The 25143-nt window shown below is 41.6% G+C and overlaps 1 protein-coding gene across 1 annotated transcript in view; it reads left to right on the top strand.

Moving 5' to 3' along the window:
• gria3b (glutamate receptor, ionotropic, AMPA 3b) overlaps positions 1-25143 on the top strand; it is a 293069-nt gene that overhangs the window by 40080 nt on the left and 227846 nt on the right. Inside the window, exon 3 of the mRNA XM_067997137.1 lies at positions 9704-9943. Coding sequence (XP_067853238.1) covers positions 9704-9943 — 240 coding nt within the window. The remainder of the gene's footprint in view (positions 1-9703; positions 9944-25143) is intronic.

The raw sequence follows: 25143 nt of genomic DNA, 5'->3' as shown, positions 1-25143 counted from the left end.
GGATAAATACAGCAGGGTTTTGGCCTTATCTTTAGTTCACTTGACTCCACCATTTAAATACATCTGACAGCAGTGAGATGGAATTCTACGGAGCTATTACTCCCGTGTTAAATTATTCAAGGCTCAGCTAAAGGACTCTGAAAAAAGACTCTTGAGTTTTAGCTTGCTTTGCTATTTTGGTTTCAGGAAAAAGTTTAAAGGTATTGGTGAAAGTTAAGTCCTATATTGCTTTTTATTTGCTGACTGATCTTGCTTCTGTATGAAGTTACATCTGACAATAAATGTAATTAATAGTTTAGCCTCCTCGCCCCTCTGCTACATGATATCATCAAACTATCTCTATCCTCACCTTCCCTCAAAAAAACCAACCTTAATCCCCGCCATTTTTTTCAATTACTGCCCAACTTCAAATTTTCCCTTCCTCTCCCAAATCTTGGAATGTATTTTTAACTTTCTATCCTGCCCCTCCCTGGGTCTCTCCGCTCAGTATTTCCCGATTAAATCGATGTGACAAGCTCCAGGGTCTCCGCCAGCACTACTTTGAAAGCAGCTGCTAGTACGTGGATAAGAGTGGCCTGGACAGATCTTTTTCCCCTAACCTTGGAGTACTGTGCACAGTTCTGGTCTCCATATTATAGAAAAGATACAGAGGCATTGGAGAGGGTGCAAAAAAGATTCACAAGGATGATACCAGAACTGAAAAGATATCCTTATCAGGAAAGGCTGAACAGGCTGGGGCTCTTTTCTCTAGAAAGGGAAGGCTGAGGGGTGACCTAATGGAGGTTTTTAAGATAATGATAGGGTTTGATAGGGTAGACATAGAGAAAATGTTTCCACTTGTGGGGGAATCCAAAACTAGAGGTCATAAATATAAAATAGTCACTAATAAATCTAATAGGGAATTCAGGAGAAACTTCTTTACCCAAAGAGTCGTTAGAATGTGGAATGTGCCACCAGAAGGAGTAGTTGAGGCAAATAGCGTAGATGCATTTAAGGGGAAGCTAGGTAAACACATGAGGGAAAAAGGAATAGAAGGGAATCCTGGTAGAGTTAGATGAAGTAGGGAGGGAGGAGGCTCGTGTGGAGCATAAACGCCGGCATAGACCAGTTGTGCTGAATGGCCTGTTTCTGTGCTGTACGTTCGATGTAACTCAATGTAAAATCTGACCTCAGCAATGGGGGATCACAGGCACAAACCTGCATCATAGCATTCTGGGGTTTGGTACACGGGGGATGCAATTCACTGCACCATGTATCATGATATCGATTCCTCACAAATAGGTACCGGGTTCACTAATTTGAAAACACTCATAACTCCATGACTATATTTGATCTATATAGGTATTTTTGCCAGTTCTTCCCCTTCTTCTTCAAGATACTGACTTGTACTTGGGCTTGGTTGTATGGGTGCATTTTCCAAATATCTTTGATACCCATGTCCCCAGTAAAATCTTTACTCTCTCCCATCCTGGTCACTACCCCTGGCATGGCCCCAATCTTTGCTCCCTGAAGACCAAGGGGCACAGATCTTAGAGTATCTGGAACAAAACTGGTTTAGCCATCTATCATCAGTGATGGCTGGACCACATCAAGCACTATCAGACCTCGTAGTCCTTTGCCAAGACAACCCACTACTCCAGGATCACCCTAGAGAGCAAAGATAACCCCCAGGTTCCTTTTTCCATTATGAAACCTCTCCTTAAACCCCCCCTCCTCTGCCCTCTCCACCCTCACCTCCAACAACAAATGCAAGGAGCTCATGGATTTATTTGTCGCTAAGATTGAGACCATCCATTCATCTGCTTCTGCTGCATTCCCCCTCTTCCCCTTGGCGGGGGTTTGGGGGGATGGTGGAGAAAGGCAATGCAAGTAAACGCTCCATTGTGGAGGAAGAATGTGGAGCAAGTGTGGCCAAGGTCAGAGGCGCAACAAGGTTGGAAATGGCAGGGAGGTCAAGAATTGGCAAGGTAAAGGGAGCGGCCCACGGATGAGCACTAAAAAGCAGGAGGTCACAGGGATGAGCAGCGTGTAAGCAGTAGTGAAAGAATGAAGGGGCCCCATTAGAAATAACTAATTTATATAAAAGAAGAATTGAATAGACTTCTTAAAAAATGTCAAAACTGACCTGAAGGCTATAGTATCCTGAATCTGGTTGCCACAATGCCACCGAGACTGGAGACAGATATGGGAAGATTCAAAGGTAGGTTGGCAATAGTGCCACTTGCTTTGGAGACCAAGTAGACAGAACTCAATAAAAAGCATGATAGCAATAACATGACACAAGTGTGACTATAACGAAAGAATGTTACCGGAAGCAAATTTTGCATTGCAGAATTGCACGCAGATGCTAAATTTCTAACATATATATATATCTGCTTTGCCAGCATATTGTTGTAATATACATTTGTTTCAATTCTCATTTGCTCCAATAATAGTCTTATATACCATCTATTTAGAGATAAATTTCTATTTGTGACTTCTGTTCTCATTATCTTTAAACTGCTTTGGAAATGATTATCCGCACATTTTATGTCAACAGTTTTTTCAGCAGAAATTTTGTGAGAGTTGCTTACTTTCCTGGTTAATAGGAATAATATGATTTGTCAGTGGTCTGAAATTAATATAACCAAATAAAAAGCTGAGTATATATAGATAGACTGGTACAAGAAGGTAGACTTGTATAAATGTATAATTTTACAGCTTGCATGCTGTGATATGTAACAAATAATGTACTCCGTCAAGTAACTGATGAAAACAATTAATAGTTTATAACCGTATATACAGTAACATGTTATGTTGTGTCATTTAATCAAAATTGAAGCTATTAAGCAAATACTGTTAGAATGAGCAAAAAAGCTGAGATGTAGATCCTTGTCATGCACTTTTGTATCTACTTTAATTACAAAATATAGAACATAGAGAAGCTAAAAGATTGTTGTATAATCAAGATGTTCTCATTATGTCATGAAACACAAGATCAAAGCTTGAGAAGTCATCTCATCCCTGGGGTTGTAATATTGCCTTTAACTCAAGATCACAAGATAGGTTTAAATGAAGAAATTGTTTTGGCCCATTTGATCTGCTCCTTTCAGAATATCAACATCTTTCATTTATAGAATCTAACCTTTCCTCAAATGAGTCCAGGGTCCTGCACTTTACCAATATTCCGAACAACCCATTCAGCATTTATGTAAAGAAATACTTCCTGGCATCTGTCCTAAATTTAAAATTCAGAACCCTGAATCTTTGCCTTCTTTTCCTGCTGCCATGGTGTATCTGAAAATATGATACTGGGTTTGCATTCTGCATTCCAGATATGCAGTATCTATATTGTATGTAAAAATACTTAACTGTATTTCTAGGTTGGGAAATTCTACCAGCCAACTATTAGTTGTGCACCTGCTTAAGGCTGTTGTGGGAATCATTTTGTTTTTTCCTTCATCCAAAAAATGATAGGAATATAGAAAGAGTTTACTATATTTATTTGCATTTTTGTAGCAGCTTATCACATCCACTTAATACTCCAAAGTGCTTCACAGCCAATGAATTACTCTTGAAGTACAGTCAATGTCATTATGTAAGCAAACGAAGGAACCAATTTAAACACAGTAAGCTCTGACAAATAGCAAATGTGGAATGATAAGTGAATCTAGTTTTTTTGGTAGTATTGATTGAGGCAAGAATGTTGGCCATGACACCAGGTGAACTCCCTACTTTTTGAATAATACCATGGGATCTTTTACATCCACCTGAACTACCAGAACTGCCATCCAAATGAAAGCATCTCCAGAAATACAGCCGTCCCTCAGTACTGCACTGAAGTGTCAGGTTAGATTATCTGCTCAAGTCCTGGGCTGGAGTTTGAACCCACAACCATCTGACTTCAGCAAGAGTGCTACCAATTGAGCCAAGCTGATACTAATGAGCTCTAATGTTATTATTTTTCTGAAACATCAGTGTTTGAGATTGTTTCCACCCTTAACAGGAAGAAAAATTAATGCAAAAGCATTTGTGGAATGGCAACATTTTTATGGAAGTAGAGTTGCACCTTGCATATTGATATTGCTGTTGTGTATTGTTTGGGGCTGATTTTCGAGGCAGGCACAAGGCATTTCGAAAATCGTGGGGCTGAACTTACTGCCATTTTCCAGCTTTGGGACATTCACATGCCATTTTCCAGCTTTGGCCCAGGCGACTCTCTGTTTCAGGCGGTATCCTACTTGTAATATGCCAATTGGGGTCTGATGACATACATAGGGCCTAATGCAATTTTGAGGCATAGAACAGTCTAAGCAGCAGTCCTTAAAAAGACCACTGCAGGCCGTTCAGAAAAACGGAAAATGCTTCTCCCGGCCCTACAGAAATCTTCCCATCTCCTGCCAACCCTTCCGCGTGCCCTCTCACATGATTACATTCCTCCCCACTTTAAGTCGATGCTCTGGCTTAGCTCCATTTAGGAGCCACTGGATTTCCCATCTCGCCCTGCCGCCAACCCCCCCCCCCCCCCAGCCCCCGCCGAATGTCGAGCTGCCTGTTCAGCATTCACAGCTCACCGTACATGCTGAAATGAGGGCCAACCATTAAAATGGCTTGTGCCTCTCGGCAGGGCATCAGGCAGGTGGCACGATCACATGACCCGCCGCCCACCCAATGTCGACCCAAAGTTAAAATTGGCCCTTTGTGTCCAATATTTTGTTCCATGGCAGTGGTAAATAAAGATATCATAAGCTTTTTTTATGGTGATGTTTGAAAGTATTACTTTGTAACACACACAATTTTATCTTACCAGCGCAATGATATAATCAAATACACAATATAACATATTGTGTTTGGGTATTATAGTGCAATAGCAAGTTGTTCAGTAGATTATTACATTATAATGACATATCACCCGTACAGAAATGTGACATAATAATAAATGTTCACAGTGATACAGTTAATATCAAGGAACATCTTTTTTGTGCCTATATCTGAACTAGATTTGACCCTAAATCTCTAAATGACAATGCTTTAAAGAATAGATAAAGGCTGCAGTATGCACAATGCACGACTAGCAGATCCAAGTTAAAATGGCCAATGCACTTCTCTGCATGCTGCACTAAACTCAGTGACAATGGCGCTCTGCTCTTGTCTTCATTCCCCATGTGACTAATTTTTAACGTGAGGGGCAGTTGGCGTCAACTTCTGCTTTCTCCTAAAATTAAAAAGATTTTATACTAAATTTAATAAATTTCCAGGGGGTCCAAATTTTGAATTTGGCTTCCCACAAGGCAGGGATTGTACTATACCCAGTGCTAAGCCCAAATAAGGTGAGACTACCGTAACTAGAGATTGTGAGTCCATCTATCACAACTCCTGGCTTTACTGCACTTGGGACTCAAGACAGCCAACCTGACTCCTGAGTCAGACGGCTGCCTTTGCGTCAGTGCGCTGTGAAAGCGGCACTAGAGTGGCATCCAAACAGAGAAACTATGAATACTGGAAATCTTAAATAGAAGCAGGAAATACTGGAAATTAGCAGGAGGTCAGTCAGATCTGAAAGAGAACGAAAAATTAATGTCTCAATGTATGAAGTTTCAAGAGGATGGAAGAGTCATACCTGAAACTTTAATCTTTCTTTCCCTTTCAAATGTTAACCAACGTGTTATGCATTTCCAGCTGAGAAAAACTATTCCAAGAGAATTTGTATCTGGTCCCTCCATTCTACATATAGATGGCATCTAAGAGAAGACCACCAGTGAAGTTCTATGACATGATGAATCATTGTTTTCTTATTCTTTTAGAAAAGTCATCAGAAATTGAACACTGTATTCTTTTGATGCAGAAATGTGATAAGGCTCTTTTTTCACTACAGAGCAAGACTTCTCTTGACTTTGTGGTTATATCAGTTGCTCATGACTCCATGTGATCAGTACTGATACCACCATGCAATTAAGTACATACTGATGATTCAGTGTTCTTACTTCATTGGTGACATTGATTTGTTAGCAACTCAAATAGAAAATGCTAAATGGCAATTTTACCCTTCAGCACCTGGTCCCACAAGAGAATGTTTAGTTCAGTAAACCATTTTGAAGGTAATCCATTAAGGTCATTTGAACAATTTCTCAGATCTAATGTGGAAAAAATGGTACCAAAAAATGCTGATCAGTCCATTGAGCTCACTCCTTCCAGCAACCCATGTATAATTAACTCCATCATGGACTCTTTTCAATTTATTTACAGCCCATAGGGAGCTGAATAACCTCAGGTAAAGGATACAATTCTGAAATTTCTGCCTGATCTCCCAAATTAATCAACATAACAAGAACCTAGAGAATACTCAATGTTTAGGGTCTATACCTTGCTTCAATAAGCAAGATCAGTGAAGAAAAGTAGAATAAACAGTGTTCTCTGCTTTATACATATGTCTACCTTTTTGCTAAAATTAGTGAAAATGAAATAGGTATGCAGTGTGGAATTTATCCAACAAGTTTTGGTAACCAAGAACTCTAAGGCAATGCTTTCACAATTTGTCTTTTCTCTGCCTTCATCAGAGAAAGTGGAAGTGGAAATTGATCCCAACGATCTGGAACAAGAACAGCCACAAAGCCATCATTATTTGTCCTGGACCACATTTAAATTTTTAAGCTGCATGGCTGCAGGGCTGTTAAATAGTAAAAATAGATAAATACATTATTAAATTGAAAACTGGTACCAGGAGCATTCTTCCCACTTCAGTTTCACAATCCACAGTTAATTCCCCAACCTGCTAAAATTAGACCTATAATAGAGAAGAATATTAAAAGTATCTCTTATTTAAAATATTTAGAGTTTCAATGAGAAATTTAAGCCAGCTTTATGAAAAATTAAAATATAATGTTTCTATTCTTGTGACTGGGGGACTAGTACAGAAGTAGTCCCAGTCCCTTCAGTAGAATACATCATGTAAATGAGAAAATGTAGAATAAAATTTGTTTTACAACCTTTCGCAAGAACAGGCACTTATAATATATGTTTAACATAATGATCTGGCATGTTGAATCAGCAATGCAACCTGGGAAAGAGTTGCTTAATCCTGATCTGCAGCAGGATGAAGCATATCAAAGTAAAACTTTTCTACTTTTCTCACTTTGCTGGACAGACCTGACCTACAAATCTTACTATGGCCTTGAAATTCCCCCTGTGTGATATTCACATGCAAACACTTAGCACATTCATACAAAATCCCTTTGTTCAACCTTATAATGGAGCGAGTTCTTACACTAATATATTGCATAGGGTAATTTAAAGGCCTGTGTGTTCAAAAAGAAACAAAAACCTGCTTATCTGCTGCTTAATCACTTCAATACCAGGCACATATTGCAGAAAGGTGTACTGAATAGGGATAAACATTTACATTTCAAATGCAGGTTTGGGGAGATGGTGAGTCCAACATTCGGATCGACCTCAACCTGGAGTTAAAATTTATCAAAGCCATTGAACCAGAAAGGCTTTCAGATGAGAAAAATAGTGACCACAAAATGTTCTGGTTTTTAAAAAATTACATTATTACACTCTTGAACTAGGCTTCTCAGAGTGAAATTGGTTCATTGCAATTTTGTCTTTTCATTTCAGTGAACCCATCTTGATAATTATTTGGACTGGTTTTGGTTATCCTAGTTAAATGCAACATCAGGCCTCCCATGCTTCCATTCATGTTTGTAGTTATATATCTTACTCTGATGTTCCTCCTCATTTACTTCTGTTCTCTCATCATACATTTATAGGAAGCTGTGATTCTCTAATTCTGATCACTTTACCTCTTCCATGCAGCAATGTACATGTAAATAAAGCTGCATATTCTGGCCTTGCATTCTTAAAATGTCTAAAAGAGATTGCCTTATACTTACCAAAACCTCCAGCAGAAAATGATTTTTTTTGGCCTCATATTCTTCAATTAATATTCTTATTGCAACCTTACAATTGGTACTACTAACCAGTTCTACTAATAGAACAGGAAGTTATAAAGTCTCGTTTGCTATATCTGTAATTTTATTAAATTCTCAATCATTGCCTTCAGCTGTCTAGGCCCCAAGATCTGGAATTCCCTCCCTAAACCTCTCCGCCTCTCTACCTCTCTCTCGTCCTAGAAGATGCTCATTAAAACTTATCTCTTTGACCAAGCTTTTGGCCACCAGTCCTAATATCTCCTTATGTGGCTCAGTGTTAAATTTTGTCTCATAGCACACCCGTGAAGCACCTTGGTACGTTTTACTACATTGCTATATAAATGCAATAAATGTTGTTGTTGTTATGTGCCATAAGATAGAGAAAAAATGCCATAGATTGGTTAAAGAATAACAACTAAAAAAAAATCAGTGCCTGTCCCATACTTCAGTATAATTCACAAAGTGCACTGTAATCATTAAGTTTATAAATAGCAGAAGAAGCAGTATAATAGAGTGGTGTCTTGAAGCTGCAATACATAATTCTGTAGAATGGTGGCATGCTTTTTTTTCTGCCTGGGGTCAAGCATTGATTTCGGCTGTACTGCTGAGTAGAGGCACCAAGTAGAGACCAGGTGCTTCCCTCCATGTGAAGGGAAAATTTAACAGGAGCATGGTTTCCCAGGCACTTTTACACACCTGCTAGCAGATGACTTAAACGGGGTGTCAGTAGTGACCTTACAGCCTGTTGCCGTATTACTTTCTTGGGCATCTTACTGCAATTAGCTTATAGCTGAGGGAGGCCAAAGGAAGTAGAAAGGATAACCAAAGGAATATATACTTGCACCGGAAAATAGACCAGAAAAATGTTAATAAGTATTGTGTATGGTAATGATGAATACCTTATTCCAGTCTGTTTTGTTATTCAGTCTTCAGAACACCTTTAAATAGCTTTAAATATCAATTTTCTTGTTTACTGGTGGTACTTTGAGATAGAACAAGTACCGATCAATTTGAATGTGGATACATACTAATTCAAGTTACTCCATAGGGGAAAGATTTCCTCTGTTCCCTATAGCCAAATCATAAACAAGCATTTATGATTTCACTATAAATAGTGAACAGCGTGAACTTTCTCCCAAATATGATTTAATTTCAATGAAATTCTTAATTTAAAATAAAAAATATGTAAATATCACTCAAGGTTTTCCAGTATAGATTTGGTGAAGTACAATAATCAGAAATAGTTGATAAAGTATCCTGCACTTGTATCATTGACATAAAGACACTTATTCACTGCAACTGGTACAAAATAATCAGTTTTTATATACACCCATGACTTTTAACATATGGAAAAGTATAACAGGAAACTAAAAATGTTTTAGGTTATATAAAAAATCTTTTTTTTTTCAGGGGATCATGCCCCTGGACCCCTTAGAAATACACCACTAATTTTATACCATCAACATTTTTATACCTTCAACATTTGGATTTTCTTTCAGGCTTTCATGTACTCGTGCTTTTGTTTCCTCCAAAATAAATGAAGGAATATTGTCTTACTACTTAAGTTACAAAGTTAACTGCTTGCTTTCCTGTGTCATTCTTGAATTGTTAGCTTTTGGAGGCCATGTCACCTTTTTTGAAGTTGTTAATCAACTTTTGCTAATTTTCAAGGTTGGTCTGTATGCCTTGTTCTGCCAAAATAATGGGGAAGGCAGATAACTTGGAATGCAGATAATGGAAGTTCTACTGTAAATGTAGTGCTTACAAAAATTAACAATTGTCTTTTCTTTCAGTCTGTTCACAGTATTCCAAAGGAGTTTATGCCATTTTTGGGTTCTATGATAAGAGATCTGTGAACACGCTGACATCTTTCTGTGGAGCACTACACACATCCTTCATCACTCCAAGCTTTCCCACAGAAGGAGAAGTTCAGTTCGTTATTCAACTGAGGCCACCACTGCAAGGAGCACTCTTAAGCCTTCTTACCCACTACGAATGGGAGAGATTTGTCTATCTGTATGATACAGACAGAGGTGAGCAGTACTCAAAGCAGTTTTCTTTTATTGTTTCATGAAGATATTTATGCATTCCTACTTGGACTGTGATTACTTAGGAAATTTCACTTTTGGTTAAAGCTAGCAACCACTAGCTTTGGTAGTGTTAGTAAATATGACATATCCAAGTGTAACTAATTATTTTGGTTCAAAACATGTCATTCAAAAACATTTTTATAATTCATGTTTGAAATTCATGAGTTCCCTGACAATTCTGTCCCATCAGTTGCTAAGGAATTTGAAAACTTGGCTTTCGTTAAATCCCAGAACTGTTGAAAAAAAGAAATGATAGTAAGTCTTGAAATAGTATATTGCAGGAAACTATTTTATTTTGGTTGTTCAACTTTGTAGTTATTTCAAATGATCAGGTTTTGATGTTTGTGGTGGTCCATGGCTGCAATTATACTGCCATTTTTCTACTTTCAGATGCTCATTGATGCACAAAGTGACAGTATAGGTTGGGATTCCGATTTTGATCTGGCTCCCAAGTGCACTAGAGCCAATTGGTTTGAGACCCTCTCCTCTTCCTCCCCAAAGTAAGCTACCTCACACTAAATCAATGCTGCCTAGATGTCAAGGGCAGCTTACCTCTGGAATTCAGCTCTTGTGTTCATGTTTGGACCAAGGCTGTAATGTGTTCTGGAGCTGAGTGGTTCTAGCGAAACCCAAGCTGAGCATCGGTCAGCAGGTTATTGGCGAGTAAGTACCGCTTGATAGCACTGTTGACGACATCTTCCATCACTTTGCTGATGATTGGGAGTAGGCTGATGGGGTGATAATTGGCAGGTTGCATTTGTCCTGCTTTTTGTGGACAGAATATATCTAGGCAATTTTCCACATTGTCGGGTAGATGCCAGTGTTCTAGATGTACTTTATTCAGCTGGCTTTGGCTAGTTCTGGAACACAGATCTTTAGCACTACAGCCGGGATATTGTCCGGGCCTGTAGCTTTTGTTGTGTCCATTGCACTCAGCCATTTCTTGATATCACGTGGAATGAATTGAATTGGCTGAAGACTGGCTTCTGTGATGATAGGGACCTCAGGAGGATGCTTACCCAAGAAACCTGCATGCAACTCCCTCTGCTGGCTAACAGCAGGTGCAACAATTTTCTTAACGGAGCAAAAACGGTGTAAATCACGTAGAGGAAATTCTAAGCCTAAGATTCTTAACAGGTTGGAAGAAGAATGAGATCTAGGGTTCCAGATCCCTAGGCCTTTAAAGGTGGGAATGAATGGTAGAAAAGGCTATAAAAAAGGAAAATTTGATTCTGGGTTTTAATGATGTAATCTATGGTACATCCTCAGTTTCATTTTAATTCATATAGCACCTTATCATCTCTCAGAAGCATCTCAAAGCACTTCACACATAATGAATTGCTTTGAAGTCCAGTTTGTTGTTATGTAAGGTCATTGAATTTAAAAGCAAGATGGTAATGTTGATGCTGTGTATTATGTGCAATTCTGGACACCTTGTTATAGGAAGAACCATGGAAATGGTATAGTATCAATTCTATGTGAGAAACGGGCAACTGACAGTTGAAAATCGCCCCTATGGAATCATTAAAAATGCTCCGAGTATGCAAGTAATCTGGTTCTTAATGATTGTTTCATTACTAATTCTACTTTTACCCTGAATTTAGATGCACCCTTCTAATTATCAGAAAAGGAACAGATATTTTGAAATAGTTTTTCTATAAATAGAATAATGTGATCTGCTGAGTTTCATGCTGCCTCCTTTTGAACCCTTAGCTTCAATAAACTTAAAGCTTTTATTGTAAAAAATAATAATGTTTCTAACAATAGTTTCAGCTAGGTGAATTTCATATGTTTTGCACCAGTTATACACTCGAAAAAATGGCACAACACATACCGATTTCTATCCCAATTTCTTTACACAAAGAGTGTTTAGAATTTTGGAATTCTCTTCCACAAACCATTGTTGAAGCAGAGTCCATAAATTATCTTTAAAAGGGGAATCAGACATTTGTTTGAAAAAGAGGAATAATAACGGGAATGTTGAGCAATCAGGAGAGTGGGATTAGATTAGGCGGCTTGTGGAAAAAAGTATGATACAGTCCTGATGGGCCAAATGGCCTGTTTCTGTGCTGTAACATTAAATGATTCTATGACTCAGCAAGTATATTACAAAATCATCCATATGATATATCAGCACATAGAAGATGTAGACACATTAATTGATGACATATTGGTGTGAGGTTTATCCACAGAAAAGCATAACAATAGACTTTGGAAATTATTTGAACCCACTATAAGCATCAACATGAAGCTTAATAAAGATAAATGTGTATCTTAAATGTAACTGAGCTGTCATTTGTTAGCAACATCATCAGAAGTGAAGGCATTAAGCCTAACAAGATGAAAATCTGAGCTATTGAGCATGTGCCATGTCCACGATGTAAGAATGACACCTAGAGACTCCTTGGCATGGTCAATACCCTTGGTAAGTTCAGACCAAATCTTTTAGAAAACCTCAAGAATTTGTTAGAAAACACAACTAAATGGAAGTGGCATGATGAACAGGAACAAATTTAGGAAATATTGAAGAGACTGCTTGCAACAACTGTAGCTGAAATTCTACCATTGTGAACAATCAATCATAATAATTGGTGGTGACACATTGGTGTAGATTTTCAATTTACTGCCCGGGCATAGAGCAGGCGTTATGAATTAGCCACCCATTATGGAAACTGCCTGAAATGAAAATTGGTGGTTTCTATAATGGGCAGCCGATCCGCAATGCTGGTTTTACACCCAAGCAGTAAATTAAAAATTTACCCTATTGCTTTCACATCATCTCCATTGACTGATACAGAAACAAGAAATGCACAAAATCAAAAAGGAACCATTAAATATTACATTTACTTCTGAAAGGTTCAAAAAGTTGTGTATGGACATGCTGTTTGCGTTGAAATGGGCCACTAGCCACTAATTACTTTATTTGCGATTACAAGGAATGATGATCAGGCAATACAGAAATGTGAGTTAAGGGCATCAGCTACTACTGGCAAGTTTGTGTCCACCACTGACTTCCTATCAAGTGCAAAGAATCAGAATGCAAAAGCCAGTGAACCAGAATACAAAAGCTAATGAAAACGCTGATGAGGATAGTCAAGCCTACGTTAACATGGTTGTGGCTATATCTGACCAGAAAATTAAGTTAATAAGAGACAGAAAAGGATGAGACTTTTAGAGATCCTCAAGGAAATAAAAAGAAGGGGTGGTCACAAGTAAAGCAAAGGTGGCTTTGCAGATATATAAGTCCTGGAGCTGTACGGAGAATTAACAATAGTAGATGGAATACCATTCAAAGGGAGTAAGACCGTAATTCTGAAACGCTTACATAAATAACTGCTACTAAACATTCATGAGGGATGTGTGGGCATAAAAAATGTAAAACAAAAGGCATGTGAGGTCATTTATTGGCATACTATATAACAAGAAATTGCTCACATTATAACAAACTGTTCATCCTACTTAGGATATAAAACCCAAGATATTAGTACATAACAAAGCGAATTTTCTGCAGTAAGAAGATCCAGTCACAGGAAAGGCTACTGGAGGCATGTTTACGCAGGTTCTGCCATTTTTCCAGGGTTCCCACGGCTCTTCTGCCGAAGTTATGGTAGACAATTAGGAGAGCCCCTACAGAGATTCACCCCCAAACTTCCTAAATACAGCTATGCACAGATCATTATTAGTTTCGACAGAAGTTATGCTACAGAATCACTAAGAATGGACATAAATTAATATAGTAAGGGAACTGAGAGTAAATAGGAGGAACCGTTTCCAGTGGCGGAAGGGTCAGTAACCAGAGGACACAGATTTAAGGTAATTGGCAAAAGAGCCAGAAGGGAGATGAGAATTTTTTTTATGCAGCGAGTTGTTATGATCTGGAATGCACTGCCTGAAAGGGTGGTGGAATCAGTTTCAAAAGGGAATTGCATAAATACTTGAAGGGGAAAAATTGCAGGGATATGGGGAAAGGGCAGGGGAATGGGATTAATTGGATAGCTCTTTCAAAGAACTGGCTCAGGCACGATGGGCTGAATGGTGTCCTTCTGTGCTGTATCGTTCCATGATTCTATGAACCATTTGGTTATAAACAAGTGTAAATGTTGATTTGTTTTGAATGAAATGATACATGATCATTTATGGATGTGCTTTTATTTTAATAAGTGCCAATGTTTCGTGTCAGTTTGATTATGTCTAATTTAGAGACATTGGGGGTTAAGTTGGTTAACTCCCGAAAACGGGGGCGGGGATCGTGATGTGCAATTAACCGGCGCCCGGTCGTTGAGGTGCAAGCGGCACGTAACATTCGTGCTGCCTGCTGTTTCACATGATTGCTGCGTGTTGACAGCAATCATGTTGAGTGACTGCTCACCGGCAGGGGGCCCAGACATCGCAAGTGACAGCCTGCATCTCTTAAAGGGGAGGTGCAATGCGGCTGCAGGAAGTGGTGGAAGTCAATGGTGAAGTGAATCTGTGCTGCAATATGGTGACGCATGGTGATGATGGGAACTCTGGAATTTTTAATGAGCAACAACTCAGTTGCTCAAACTTTGCAGGACTCTTAGATTTTCAAAATATAAGATAAGGCCTGAACAGTCTGAACGGAGATCAGAAATCGCACATGTAAAACACAGATGCAGATCCCATCCTTATGTTTACAAACTTGAATTCTTTCAAAACATTGAATAAACGTTGCTCACAACTATATTCCACATCCTCCATTCTGCACGCCAGACCCTGCCAATCTTCCAATCTGAGTCTACACCGGGCCTACGAGAGAGCATGCACCAAGGTTCTCTGATGAAGCACTGGAGGCCTTGGTGCAAGAGGTGGACAGAAGAAGGGGCATCCTATACCTGCAGGGGAGCAAGAGGCACTCCAGACATATGCTCCGGAGGGAGTGGGAGGCAGTAGGGGACAAAGTCAATGCCAGGCACATAGCACCACGAACATGGATGCAGTGTAGGAAGAGGTTCAATGCTTTGACACGAGCGGTCAAGGTAAGTCAGGTCAACTGTCAAATGGCATCTCCTACCAACTGCATGACTAGCCGCATCCACTGCTCCACGCAATACACCCACCATCACCCACATACCAACAAACTCATTCAATCAGTACTCAACTCTTCCAACCAGATGCTTCCTCTCACCCTCACACATTATCACTGTTGCAAGCGACACACCCACAACTCACAGGTCACACACACTGGCAGCTATTCAACCATGAGAGCCACATCACCCAAACATCTTGCAGGACACTCACCGACACACTTCCCGCTTTCTTGCAGGAGAAGGTGGCGCACAGCAGGAGGCAGCAAGTGGCAGTAGCTCCATGGAACATGAACCTGTTGTCCTCTCTCAGGATGACAGTATTCCTGTCCCACCTCACCACTCTGCCAGTGCCCTTGCTGTTGCCTGTAAGCTAGCCAGCTCACTCCCTGTAGAGTATTGAAACCTTATTATAGGAAGATAGGAACAGAAGTAGGCCATTTAGCCCCTCGAGCCTGTTCCACCATTCAGTGAGATCACGGCTGATCTGTGACCTAACTCCATATACCTGCCTTAGCCCCATATCCCTTCATACCTTTGGTTAAGAAAAATCTCAGATTTAAAATTAACAACTGAGCTAGCATCAACTGCTGTTTGCGGAAGAGAGTTCCAAACTTCTACCACCCTTTGTGTGTAGAAATGTTTCCTAACTTCACTTCTGAAAGTCCTGGCTCTAATTTTTAGGCTATGCCTCCTCGTCCTAGTATTCAAGTACAGGAGACCTCCAAAAACAGGTACAAATGCATCAGCAGCCAGAAGCAATAATCCAGCAATGAACCTGAACTCCTGCATGATCTCTTTAAATAGCACTGTGGTGGGGGAGGGGGGGCTTCCATGCCTTTTAAGACCTGTTAAGCCGTGCGAGGTTAAGACAATGCGTTGGCTGGAACATAGAGTTCCAAAATCGCATCTGTCCCTTTAAAGCAGCATTGCACACTCATTTACTGCATAATCTCCATACTTTACAAGCTGCCGGAATTCGTTAAGCACGCGTGCACAAACGCCTTTACCAATACGGCATCCTTCACACGTCACGCAGGAAGCATGCGCGCGCATCTTAGACGCCACTTTCAGTCCTTAGGAGTCCACGTAGGGCCTACAGAACGGGCACTACGCAGCCCAATTTAGCTGCTATTGCCTTAACTATTTATATCCATCTCTGTCATAGGCAGCTGGTTTGTGGAAGACTGCTCCAACCCAGACTGAAGATGTAGCAGTAGAATTTCCATAAGGTTTCTCCCGATCTCCCACCAAAACTTCATAGAAGATTAGTGGAAACCCCAGAGAAGTGGTGCAAATGACTGTTTCTCCGGGGTTTGCCCCAAAGTTACAGTGGAAGATCAGGAGAGCCCCCACAGAAATTTTACCCTGGAATTTATTAGCAGAGTCATAACTGCTGGATGCTGTTATATATTGTGGGCCAGAAATTCCGCGAGGCCCACTCCACTGGCAGAAGTTTGGAGGAACAAAACCCCTGTCCACCCCATGCTTATCCACCAACACCTGCAAGGACATTTATGCGGAGTCTGCCCTGATTCGGCCTTGTAAGGCAGAGCAGCCCAAAGCTGTTTCACCTGAGGCCATTCCAGATCAAAGAGAAAAAGGAGCTGTTGCAGTCTTCGATTCAAAAAGGAGCTCTTTTGCCTCAAGGCATAAGATAATTGATCTCCTTCAGGATTGACTACCATAGTCTAGTGGAAGGTTGAGTCCTTTTAAAAGGTCTCACAGGAACTCACACCAGATCACTTGGCTAGTGAGAGTTCCACTGAGGCCTTTTAAGGGCATGAAGGGCAGAGTTCTAAGGTTAACCCGGGAATTCCCCCCGACACACTCCCTTAAGACAAGGGGGTGGGCAAAAATGCACCCATGGCCCCTACTGGAAAATGGCAACCCAGAAAAAATGGGACTATATCATGTTGGAGCCATGTTCTACTCCATTTTGCAGCCTTGATCAAGAGCTCCATTAATATTCCACCTTGGTCCAGACTGGAATTTCAGGACCTATATTTTTAAAGCTTAATAAAGTTAGAAAGGTTTCCCTTTTATGTTTACTTAGAAGAATTTTTACTCTCCAAAATTGAAGCAATTTTCAAATGATCCAAAAATCAAGATCAATCACAAGATTCCTGAAAACATCGGTCCTGAAATTCTAGTCTGGGCCAAGGTGGAATACTGGCGGAGCTCTGAATCCGGTCTGCAAATTGGTTCTATACAATCCTTTTCATTGTTCTTCTCAAAAATCTTCAACACTATCTCTCAGCACAATCTTCAACCAAAAGTGTTGCTATTCTTGAAGCAATCAAAAGCAAACAAATGTAATATAACCTAGAACTATATCTGTCATGCCAGACTCCCTGCGTCCCCAATATTCTACTTCAGTCTTCTTTCATTTTTGTTTTTCGTTTTTTTGTTGAAGTCAGAAGGTATATCTACGTAAAGGTTGTGTTTGTGCACAGCAGATGTTACTCATAACAGGCATTATAAAAGTCCAGAATCTTGCCAGACAATACTCCATGGGAGTGAAGAAAAGATAGGACTTTCCCTTATATACTGCCTTTCAAATCCTCAGGATGTTCCAAGTGCTTCACAGCCAATGAATTACTGTTCTAGCATAGATAAGTAAAGCACTTGATGAGATAATGAACAATAAAACTGATCGACAGGCAGTTCTGTGAAAAGAAAGTAAGATTTCAAAACAAAGGAATATTTTTTAAGGCAAGATAAGCCAAGCAGCTTGATGTAGAAGTCCAACTCTTTCTGAAGATCTTTCATAAGACTGATAGGATTGTAATCCTCTGTATTAGGTATCATGGTACATATTGTGCTGATATCTACTGATTGGGTGAATGGCATTTTTGAAGGGTATAATGGAACAGTAAATTAATAAAATGGAACAAGCAGGAGTTCTGTAACCATAAAAAGAAAAGTATAATGTATAAACAGACATTTAATGTATGGTTCATATGGTTTTGTATATATAAAAAAACCTATGTATTCAATTTTTTTTCATTCGTTCAGGGGATGTGGGCATCGCTGGAAAGGCCAGCATTTATTGCCCATCCCGAATTGCTCTTGAGAAGGTGGTGGTGAGCCGCCTTCTTGAACTGCTGCAGTCCTTGTGGTGAAGGACCTCCCACAGTGCTGTTAGGAAGGGAGTTCCAGGATTTTGACCCAGCGACGATGAAGGAACGGCGATATATTTCCAAGTCGGGTTGGTGTGTGACTTGGAGGGGAACGTGCAGGTGGCATTGATCCTATGTGCCTGCTGCCCTTGTCCTTCTCGGTGGTATAGGTCGCAGGTTTAGGAGGTGCTGTCGAAGAAGCCTTGGCAGTGAATCCTGTGGATGGTACACAATGCAGCCACAGTGCGCCGGTGGTGAAGGGAGTGAATGTTTAGGGTGATGGATTAGGTGCCAATCAAGCAGGCTGCGTTGTCCTGGATGGTGTCAAGCTTCTTGAGTGTTATTGGAGCTGCACTCGTGCAGGCAAGTGGAGAGTATTCCATCACGCTCCTGACTTGTGCTTGTAGATGGTGGAAAGGATTTGGGGAGTCAGGAGGTGAGTCACTCACCGCAGAATACCCAACCTCTGACCTACTCTTGTAGCCACAGTATTTATATGGCTGGTCCAGTTAAATTTCTGGTCAATGGTGAACCCCAGGATGTGGCGATGCTAATACCGTTGAATTTTTTTTTATTCGTTCATGGGATGTGGGCGTCGCTGGCGAGGCCGGCATTTATTGCCCATCCCTAATTGCCCTTGAGAAGGTGGTCGAGAGCTGCCTTCTTGAACCGCTGCAGTCCGTGTGGTGAAGGTTCTCCCACAGTGCTGTTAGGAAGGGAGTTCCAGGATTTTGACCCAGCGACGATGAAGGAACGGCGATATATTTCCAAGTCAGGATGGTGTGTGACTTGGAGGGGAACGTGCAGGTGGTGTTGTTCCCATGTGCCTGCTGCTCTTGTCCTTCTAGGTGGTAGAGGTCGTGGGTTTGGGAGGTGCTGTCGAAGAAGCCTTGGCGAGTTGCTGCAGTGCGTCCAGTGGATGCTACACACTGCAGCCACTGTGCGCCGGTGGTGAAGGGAGTGGATGTTTAGGGAGGTGGTTAGACTCTCTCTTGTTGGAGATGGTCATTGTCTGCCACTTGTCTGGCGCGAATGTTACTTGCCACTTATCAGCCCAAGCCTGGATGTTATCCAGGTCTTGCTGCATGCGGGCACGGACTGCTTCGTTATCGGAGGGATTGCGAATGGAACTGAACACTGTGCAATCATCAGCAAACATCCCCATTTCTGACCTTCTGAAGGAGGGAAGATCATTAATTAAGCAGCTGAAGATGGTTGGGCCTACGACATTGCCCTGAGGAACTCCTGCAGCAATGTCCTGGGGCTGAGATGATTGACCTCCAACAACCACTACCATCTTCCTTTGTGCTAGGTATGACTCCAGCCATTGGAGAGTTTTCCCCCTGATTCCCATTGAATTCAATTTCACTAAGGCTCCTTGGTGCCACACTCGGTCAAATGCTGCCTTGATGTCAAGGGCAGTCACTCTCACCTCACCTCTGGAATTCAGCTCTTTTGTCCATGTTTGGACCAAGGCTGTAATGAGGTCTGGAGCCGAGTGGTCCCGGCGGAACCCAAACTGAGCATCGGTGAGCAGGTTATTGGTGGGTAAGTGCCGCTTGATCGCACTGTTGATGACTCCTTCCATCACTTTGCTGATGATTGAGAATAGACTGATGGGGCGGTAATTGGCCGGATTGGATTTGTCCTGCTTTTTGTGAATAGGACATACCTGGGCAATTTTCCACATTATCGGGTAGATGCCAGTGTTGTAGCTGTACTGGAACAGTTTGGCTAGAGGTGCGGCTAGTTCTGGAGCACAAGTCTTCAGCACTACAGCCGGGATGTTGTCGGGGCCCATAGCCTTTGCTGTATCCAGTGCACTCAGCCGTTTCTTGATATCACGTGGAGTGAATCAAATTGGCTGAAGACTTGCTTCTGTGATGGTGGGGATATCAGGAGGAGGCCGAGATGGATCATCCACTCGGCACTTCTGGCTGAAGATAGTTGCAAACGCTTCAGCCTTGTCTTTTACACTCACGTGCTGGACTCTGCCATCATTGAGGATGGGGATGTTTACAGAGCCTCCTCCTCCCGTTAGTTGTTTAATTGTCCACCACCATTCACGACTGGATGTGGCAGGACTGCAGAGCTTCAATCTGATCTGTTGGTTGTGGAAATTCTTAGCTCTGTCTGTAGCATGTTGCTTCCGCTGTTTAGCATGCATGTAGTCCTGTGTTGTAGCTTCACCAGGTTGGCACCTCATTTTTAGGTACGCCTGGTGCTGCTCCTGGCATGCTCTTCTACACTCCTCATTGAACCAGGGTTGATCCCTGGCTTATTGGTAATGTTAGAGTGAGGAATATGCCGGGCCATGAGGTTACAGATTGTGCTGGAATACAATTCTGCTGCTGCTAATGGCCCACAGCACCTCATGAATGCCAAGTTTTGAGCTGCTAGATCTGTTCTGAATCTATCTGAATCTATTTAGCACGGTGATAGTGCCACACAACAAGTTGGATGGTGTCCTCAGTGCGAAGACGGGAAATTCGTCTCCACGAGGACTGTGCGGTGGTCATTCCTACCAATACTGACATGGACAGATGCATCTGCGACAGGTAGATTGGTGAGGACGAGGTCAAGTAGGTTTTGCCCTCGTGTTGGTTCGCTCACCACATTCCGCAGGTCCATTCTGGCAGCTATGTCCTTCAGGACTCAGCCAGCTTGGTCAGTAGTGGTGCTACCGAGCCACTCTTGGTGATGGACATTGAAGTCCCCCATCCAGAGTACATTCTGTGCCCTTGCTACTCTCAGTGCTTCCTCCAAGTGGTGCTCAACATGGAAGAGGACTGATTCATCAGCTGAGGGAGGGCGGTAGGTGGTAATCAGCAGGAGGTTTCCTTGCCCATTGCCCATGTTTGACCTGATGCCATGAGATTTCATGGGGTCCGGAGTCAATGTTGAGGACTTCCAGGGCCACTTCCTCCTGACTATATCATTGTACTGGCACCTCTGGTAGGTCTGTCCTGCTGGTGGGACAGGACATACCCAGGGATGGTGATTGAAGAGTCTGGGACATTGGCTGAAAGGTATGATTCTGTGAGTATGGCTATGTCAGGCTGTTGCTTGACTAGTCTGTGGGACATCTCTCCCAATTTTGGCACAAGTCCCCAGATGTTAGTGAGGAGGACTTTGCAGGGTCGACTGGGCTTGGTTTGCCTTTGTCATGTCCGTGCCTAGTGGTCCGTTGCCGGGTGGTCCGTCCGGTTTTATTCTTATTATGACTTTTTTCAGCAAGATTGTGCAACTGGGTGGCTTGCTAGGCCATTTCCGAGGGCAATTAAGAATCAACTACATTGCTGTGGGTCTGCCAATGCCACCATGAGATGATAGCACTTAAGTGAATGTTGAAATGGTTCTGGCAGACAATGTATTACTTTCTTAAATTGACATGTTTTTGAATATAAGTTTTTTTTACACTCAATAGTGAGAGAGAAGAATATTCTTAAAGGAAGTTGTAATGGGTTTTGGCATTTGATGAGCTCCAAACACTGTCAGCATTTGAGTACTTATTCATTTTTAACATATACCTAATCTATCATGAAAGGTCTTAAAATAGAGAATTTCTCAAGAATGTGTTAAGATAATAGGTTTGAACCAGAAGTGAAAAACAGTCAGAAGCCAATGCATTAAAGGATAGAAATCATTTAAGCTGTCACATGCTTGCTGACTCCCAGGACACCTACCCTCAACTAAGCTAAGCTATTGAAATCCTGAAGAAACAATGTAAACGGCCATTTAAACCATTTCTCTGAGGTTTCTGCTCATCTCCATCCAAAGTTACTGCAGGAAATGAGGAGACCCCCCACCCCGGCCATGGAAATTCGACCCTCTGTAACACTGGGCTAATTTTGTAACTTAATTTTTTGAGGGGGGAAGGTGAACAGCCAAAAGTCATGGTCCATGTGGGAACCAATGACGTAGGAAGGAAAAGAGTCAGGGTACTTTGGTCAGAGTTTCAGGAGCTGGGGAGGAACTTAAAAAGCAGGACCTCAAAGGTAGTAATCTCTGGATGACTCCCAGTGCCACACGCTAGAGAGTATAGGAATAGTAGGGTATAACAGGTTAATGCATGGCTGGAGCAATGGTGCAGGAGGGAGGGCTTCAGATTCCTGGGGCATTGGGGCCAGATTTGGGGCAGGAGAGATGTGTACAAGATGGATGGGTTGCACCTGAACAGAGCTGGGACCAATGTCCTCACGGGGAGATTAACTAGTGCTATGGGGGAGGGTTTAAACTAATTTGGCAGGGGGATGGACACCAGGATGAAACATTGGAGAGGGAAAACAATTTACACAGAGGACTGGGAAAGACAGATAGCACTAGAGTAAAGAACAGTTCGGAAATAGGAGGGATCAGACAGGGAGCAAATGTGAGGCAGTCTATGAGATTGAAGTGCATGTGCGAAAATGCACGCAGCATGGTAAATAAGACTGGTAAACTGCAGGCTCAAGTCACCACATGGGACTATGATATAGTGGCAATAATAGAGACCTGGCTCAAAGAATGGGAGGATTGGATCCTTAAAATTCCTGGCTATAAGGTATTTAGGAAAGATAGAGAAGGAAAGAAAGGAGGGGAGTGGCAGTATTGATCAAAGAAACTATTATAGCACTGGAAAGGCATAATGTAGTTGAGGGGTCAAAGACAGAATCTATTTGGTTAGAATTAAGGAACGAAAGAAGAGCTATTACACTACTGGGCCACCAAATAGTGGGAAGGAAATAGAGGAGACCATTTGCAGGCAAATTACAGAAAGATGCAAGAGCTATAGAGTAGTGATATTGGGGGACTTCAATTATCCCAATATAGACTGGGACAGTAACAGTGTAAAGGGCAAAGAGGGGAAGGAATTCCTGAAATGTGTTCAAGAGAGCTTTCTAGAACAGTGTGTTTCCAGCCCAACCAGGAAGGAAACAGTGCTTGATCTACTCCTGGGGAATGAAATGGGGCAGGTGAAACATGTTTCAGTGGGGGAGCATTTGGGGAACAGTGATCATAATATCATTAGGTTTAGAATAGTTACGAAAAAGGACAAGGTACAATCAAATGTGAAAATGCTTAACTGGAGGAGGACAAATTTCAGTGAGTTAAAAAGGGATCTTGTCCAGGTGGATTGGAATCAAAAATTGGTAGGCAAAACAGTAATTGAACAATGGGAGGCCTTCAAGGAGGAGATGGTTCGGGTACAGAGTAGACTCCCTATGAGGGGGAAAGGAAGGGCATTCAAAGCTAGAGCTCCCTGGATGACTAAAGATATAGAGATTGAAATGAAACAGAAACAGGAGGCTTATGATGAATGTAAGGTTCATTGCACAATAAAGAACCAGGCTGAATACAGAAAGTACAGAGGAGATCTAAAAAAGGGAATAAGAGGGGCAAAGAAAGAGTATGGGAATAGATTAGCGGCTAACATAAAAGGGAACCCAAAAGTCTTTTATAAACATATAAATAGTAAAAGGGTAGTCAAAGGAAGCGTGAGACCGATTAGAGACAAAAAAGATCTTCTTGTGGAGGCAGAGGGCATGGCAGAGGCACTAAATGAATACTTCACATCCGTCCTCACTAGCCATTGTAGCAGTAAAGGAGGAGGTAGTGGTGATATTGGATAGGATAAAAATAGATAACGAAGAGGTACTTAAAAGATTGGCAGTACTCAAAGTAGAAAAGTCACCTGGGCCAGGTGAGATGCATCCTAGGTTACTGAGGAAAGCAAGGGTGGGAATTGCAGAGGCTGTGGCCACAGTCTTTGAATCCTCCTTAGATATGGGGACGATGCCGGAGGACTGGAGGATTGCAAATGTCACACCCCTGTTCAAAAAAGGGAAGAGGGATAAACCCAGTAAATACAGGCTGGTCAGCCTAACGTTGGTGGTGGGGAAACTTTCACAGACAATAATCTGGGACAAAATAAAGTGGCACTTTTAAAAGTATGGGCTAATAAATGAAAGTCAGCACGGATTTGTTAAAAATCGTGTTTGATTAACTTGATTGAGTTCTCGGATAAAGTAATGGAGAGTGTTGATGAGGGTAGTGCAGTTGATGATGTGTATTTGGACATTCAAAAGGTATTTGATAAAGTACCACATATTAGACTTGTTAGTAAAATTAAAGCCCATGGCATTAAGCAGAAAGTGGCAGCATGGATTCAAAATTGGCTAGGGGACAGAAAGCAGAGAGTGGCAGTGAACGGTTGTTTTTCAGACTGGAGGGAAGTATACAGTGGTGTTCCCCAGGGGTCATCGTTAGCACCACTGCTCTTTTTGATATCTATTAATGACCTGGACTTGGGTATAGCGGGTTTAATTTCAAAGTTTCCAGATGACACGAAACTTGGAACTGTGGTGAACAATGTGGAGGACAGTAAGAGACTTCACTCGGACATAGACAGATTGGTGAAATGGGCAGATGAAATTTAACGCAGAGAAGTGTGACGTGATGCATTTTGGTAGAGAGAATGAGGAGAGGCAATATAAACTAAATGGTACAATTTTAAAGGGGGTGCGGGAACAGAGAGACCTGGGGGTGCACATACACAAATGTTTGAAGGTGACAGGACAAGTTGAGAAGACTGTTAAAAAAGCATATGGGATCCTGGGCTTTATTAATAGAGGCATAGAGTACAAAAGCAAGGAAGTTATGCTAAACCTTTGTAAAATACTGGTTAGGCCTCAGCTGGAGTATTGTTCAATTCTGGGCACCATATTTTAGGAAGGATGTCAAGGCCTTAAAGGTGGTGCAGAAGAGATTTACCAGAATGGTGCCAGGAATGAGGGATTTCAGTTATGTGGAGAGACTGGAGAAGCTAGGGTTGTTCTCCTTAGAACAGAGAAGGCTAAAGGGTGTTTTGATAGAGTTGTTCAAAATCATGAACGGTTTTGACAGAGCAATCAATGACAAACTGTTTCCAGTGGTAGATGGGTTGGTAGCCAGAGGACACAGATTTAACGTGATCAGCAAAAGAGCCAGAGGCGAC

Source organism: Heptranchias perlo, chromosome 15 (genome assembly GCF_035084215.1).
Source record: "Heptranchias perlo isolate sHepPer1 chromosome 15, sHepPer1.hap1, whole genome shotgun sequence".
Classification (NCBI taxonomy): Eukaryota; Metazoa; Chordata; class Chondrichthyes; order Hexanchiformes; family Hexanchidae; genus Heptranchias; species Heptranchias perlo.
Note: the sequence above shows the minus strand (reverse complement) of the source record. Positions and strands in the feature narration are given on the sequence as shown.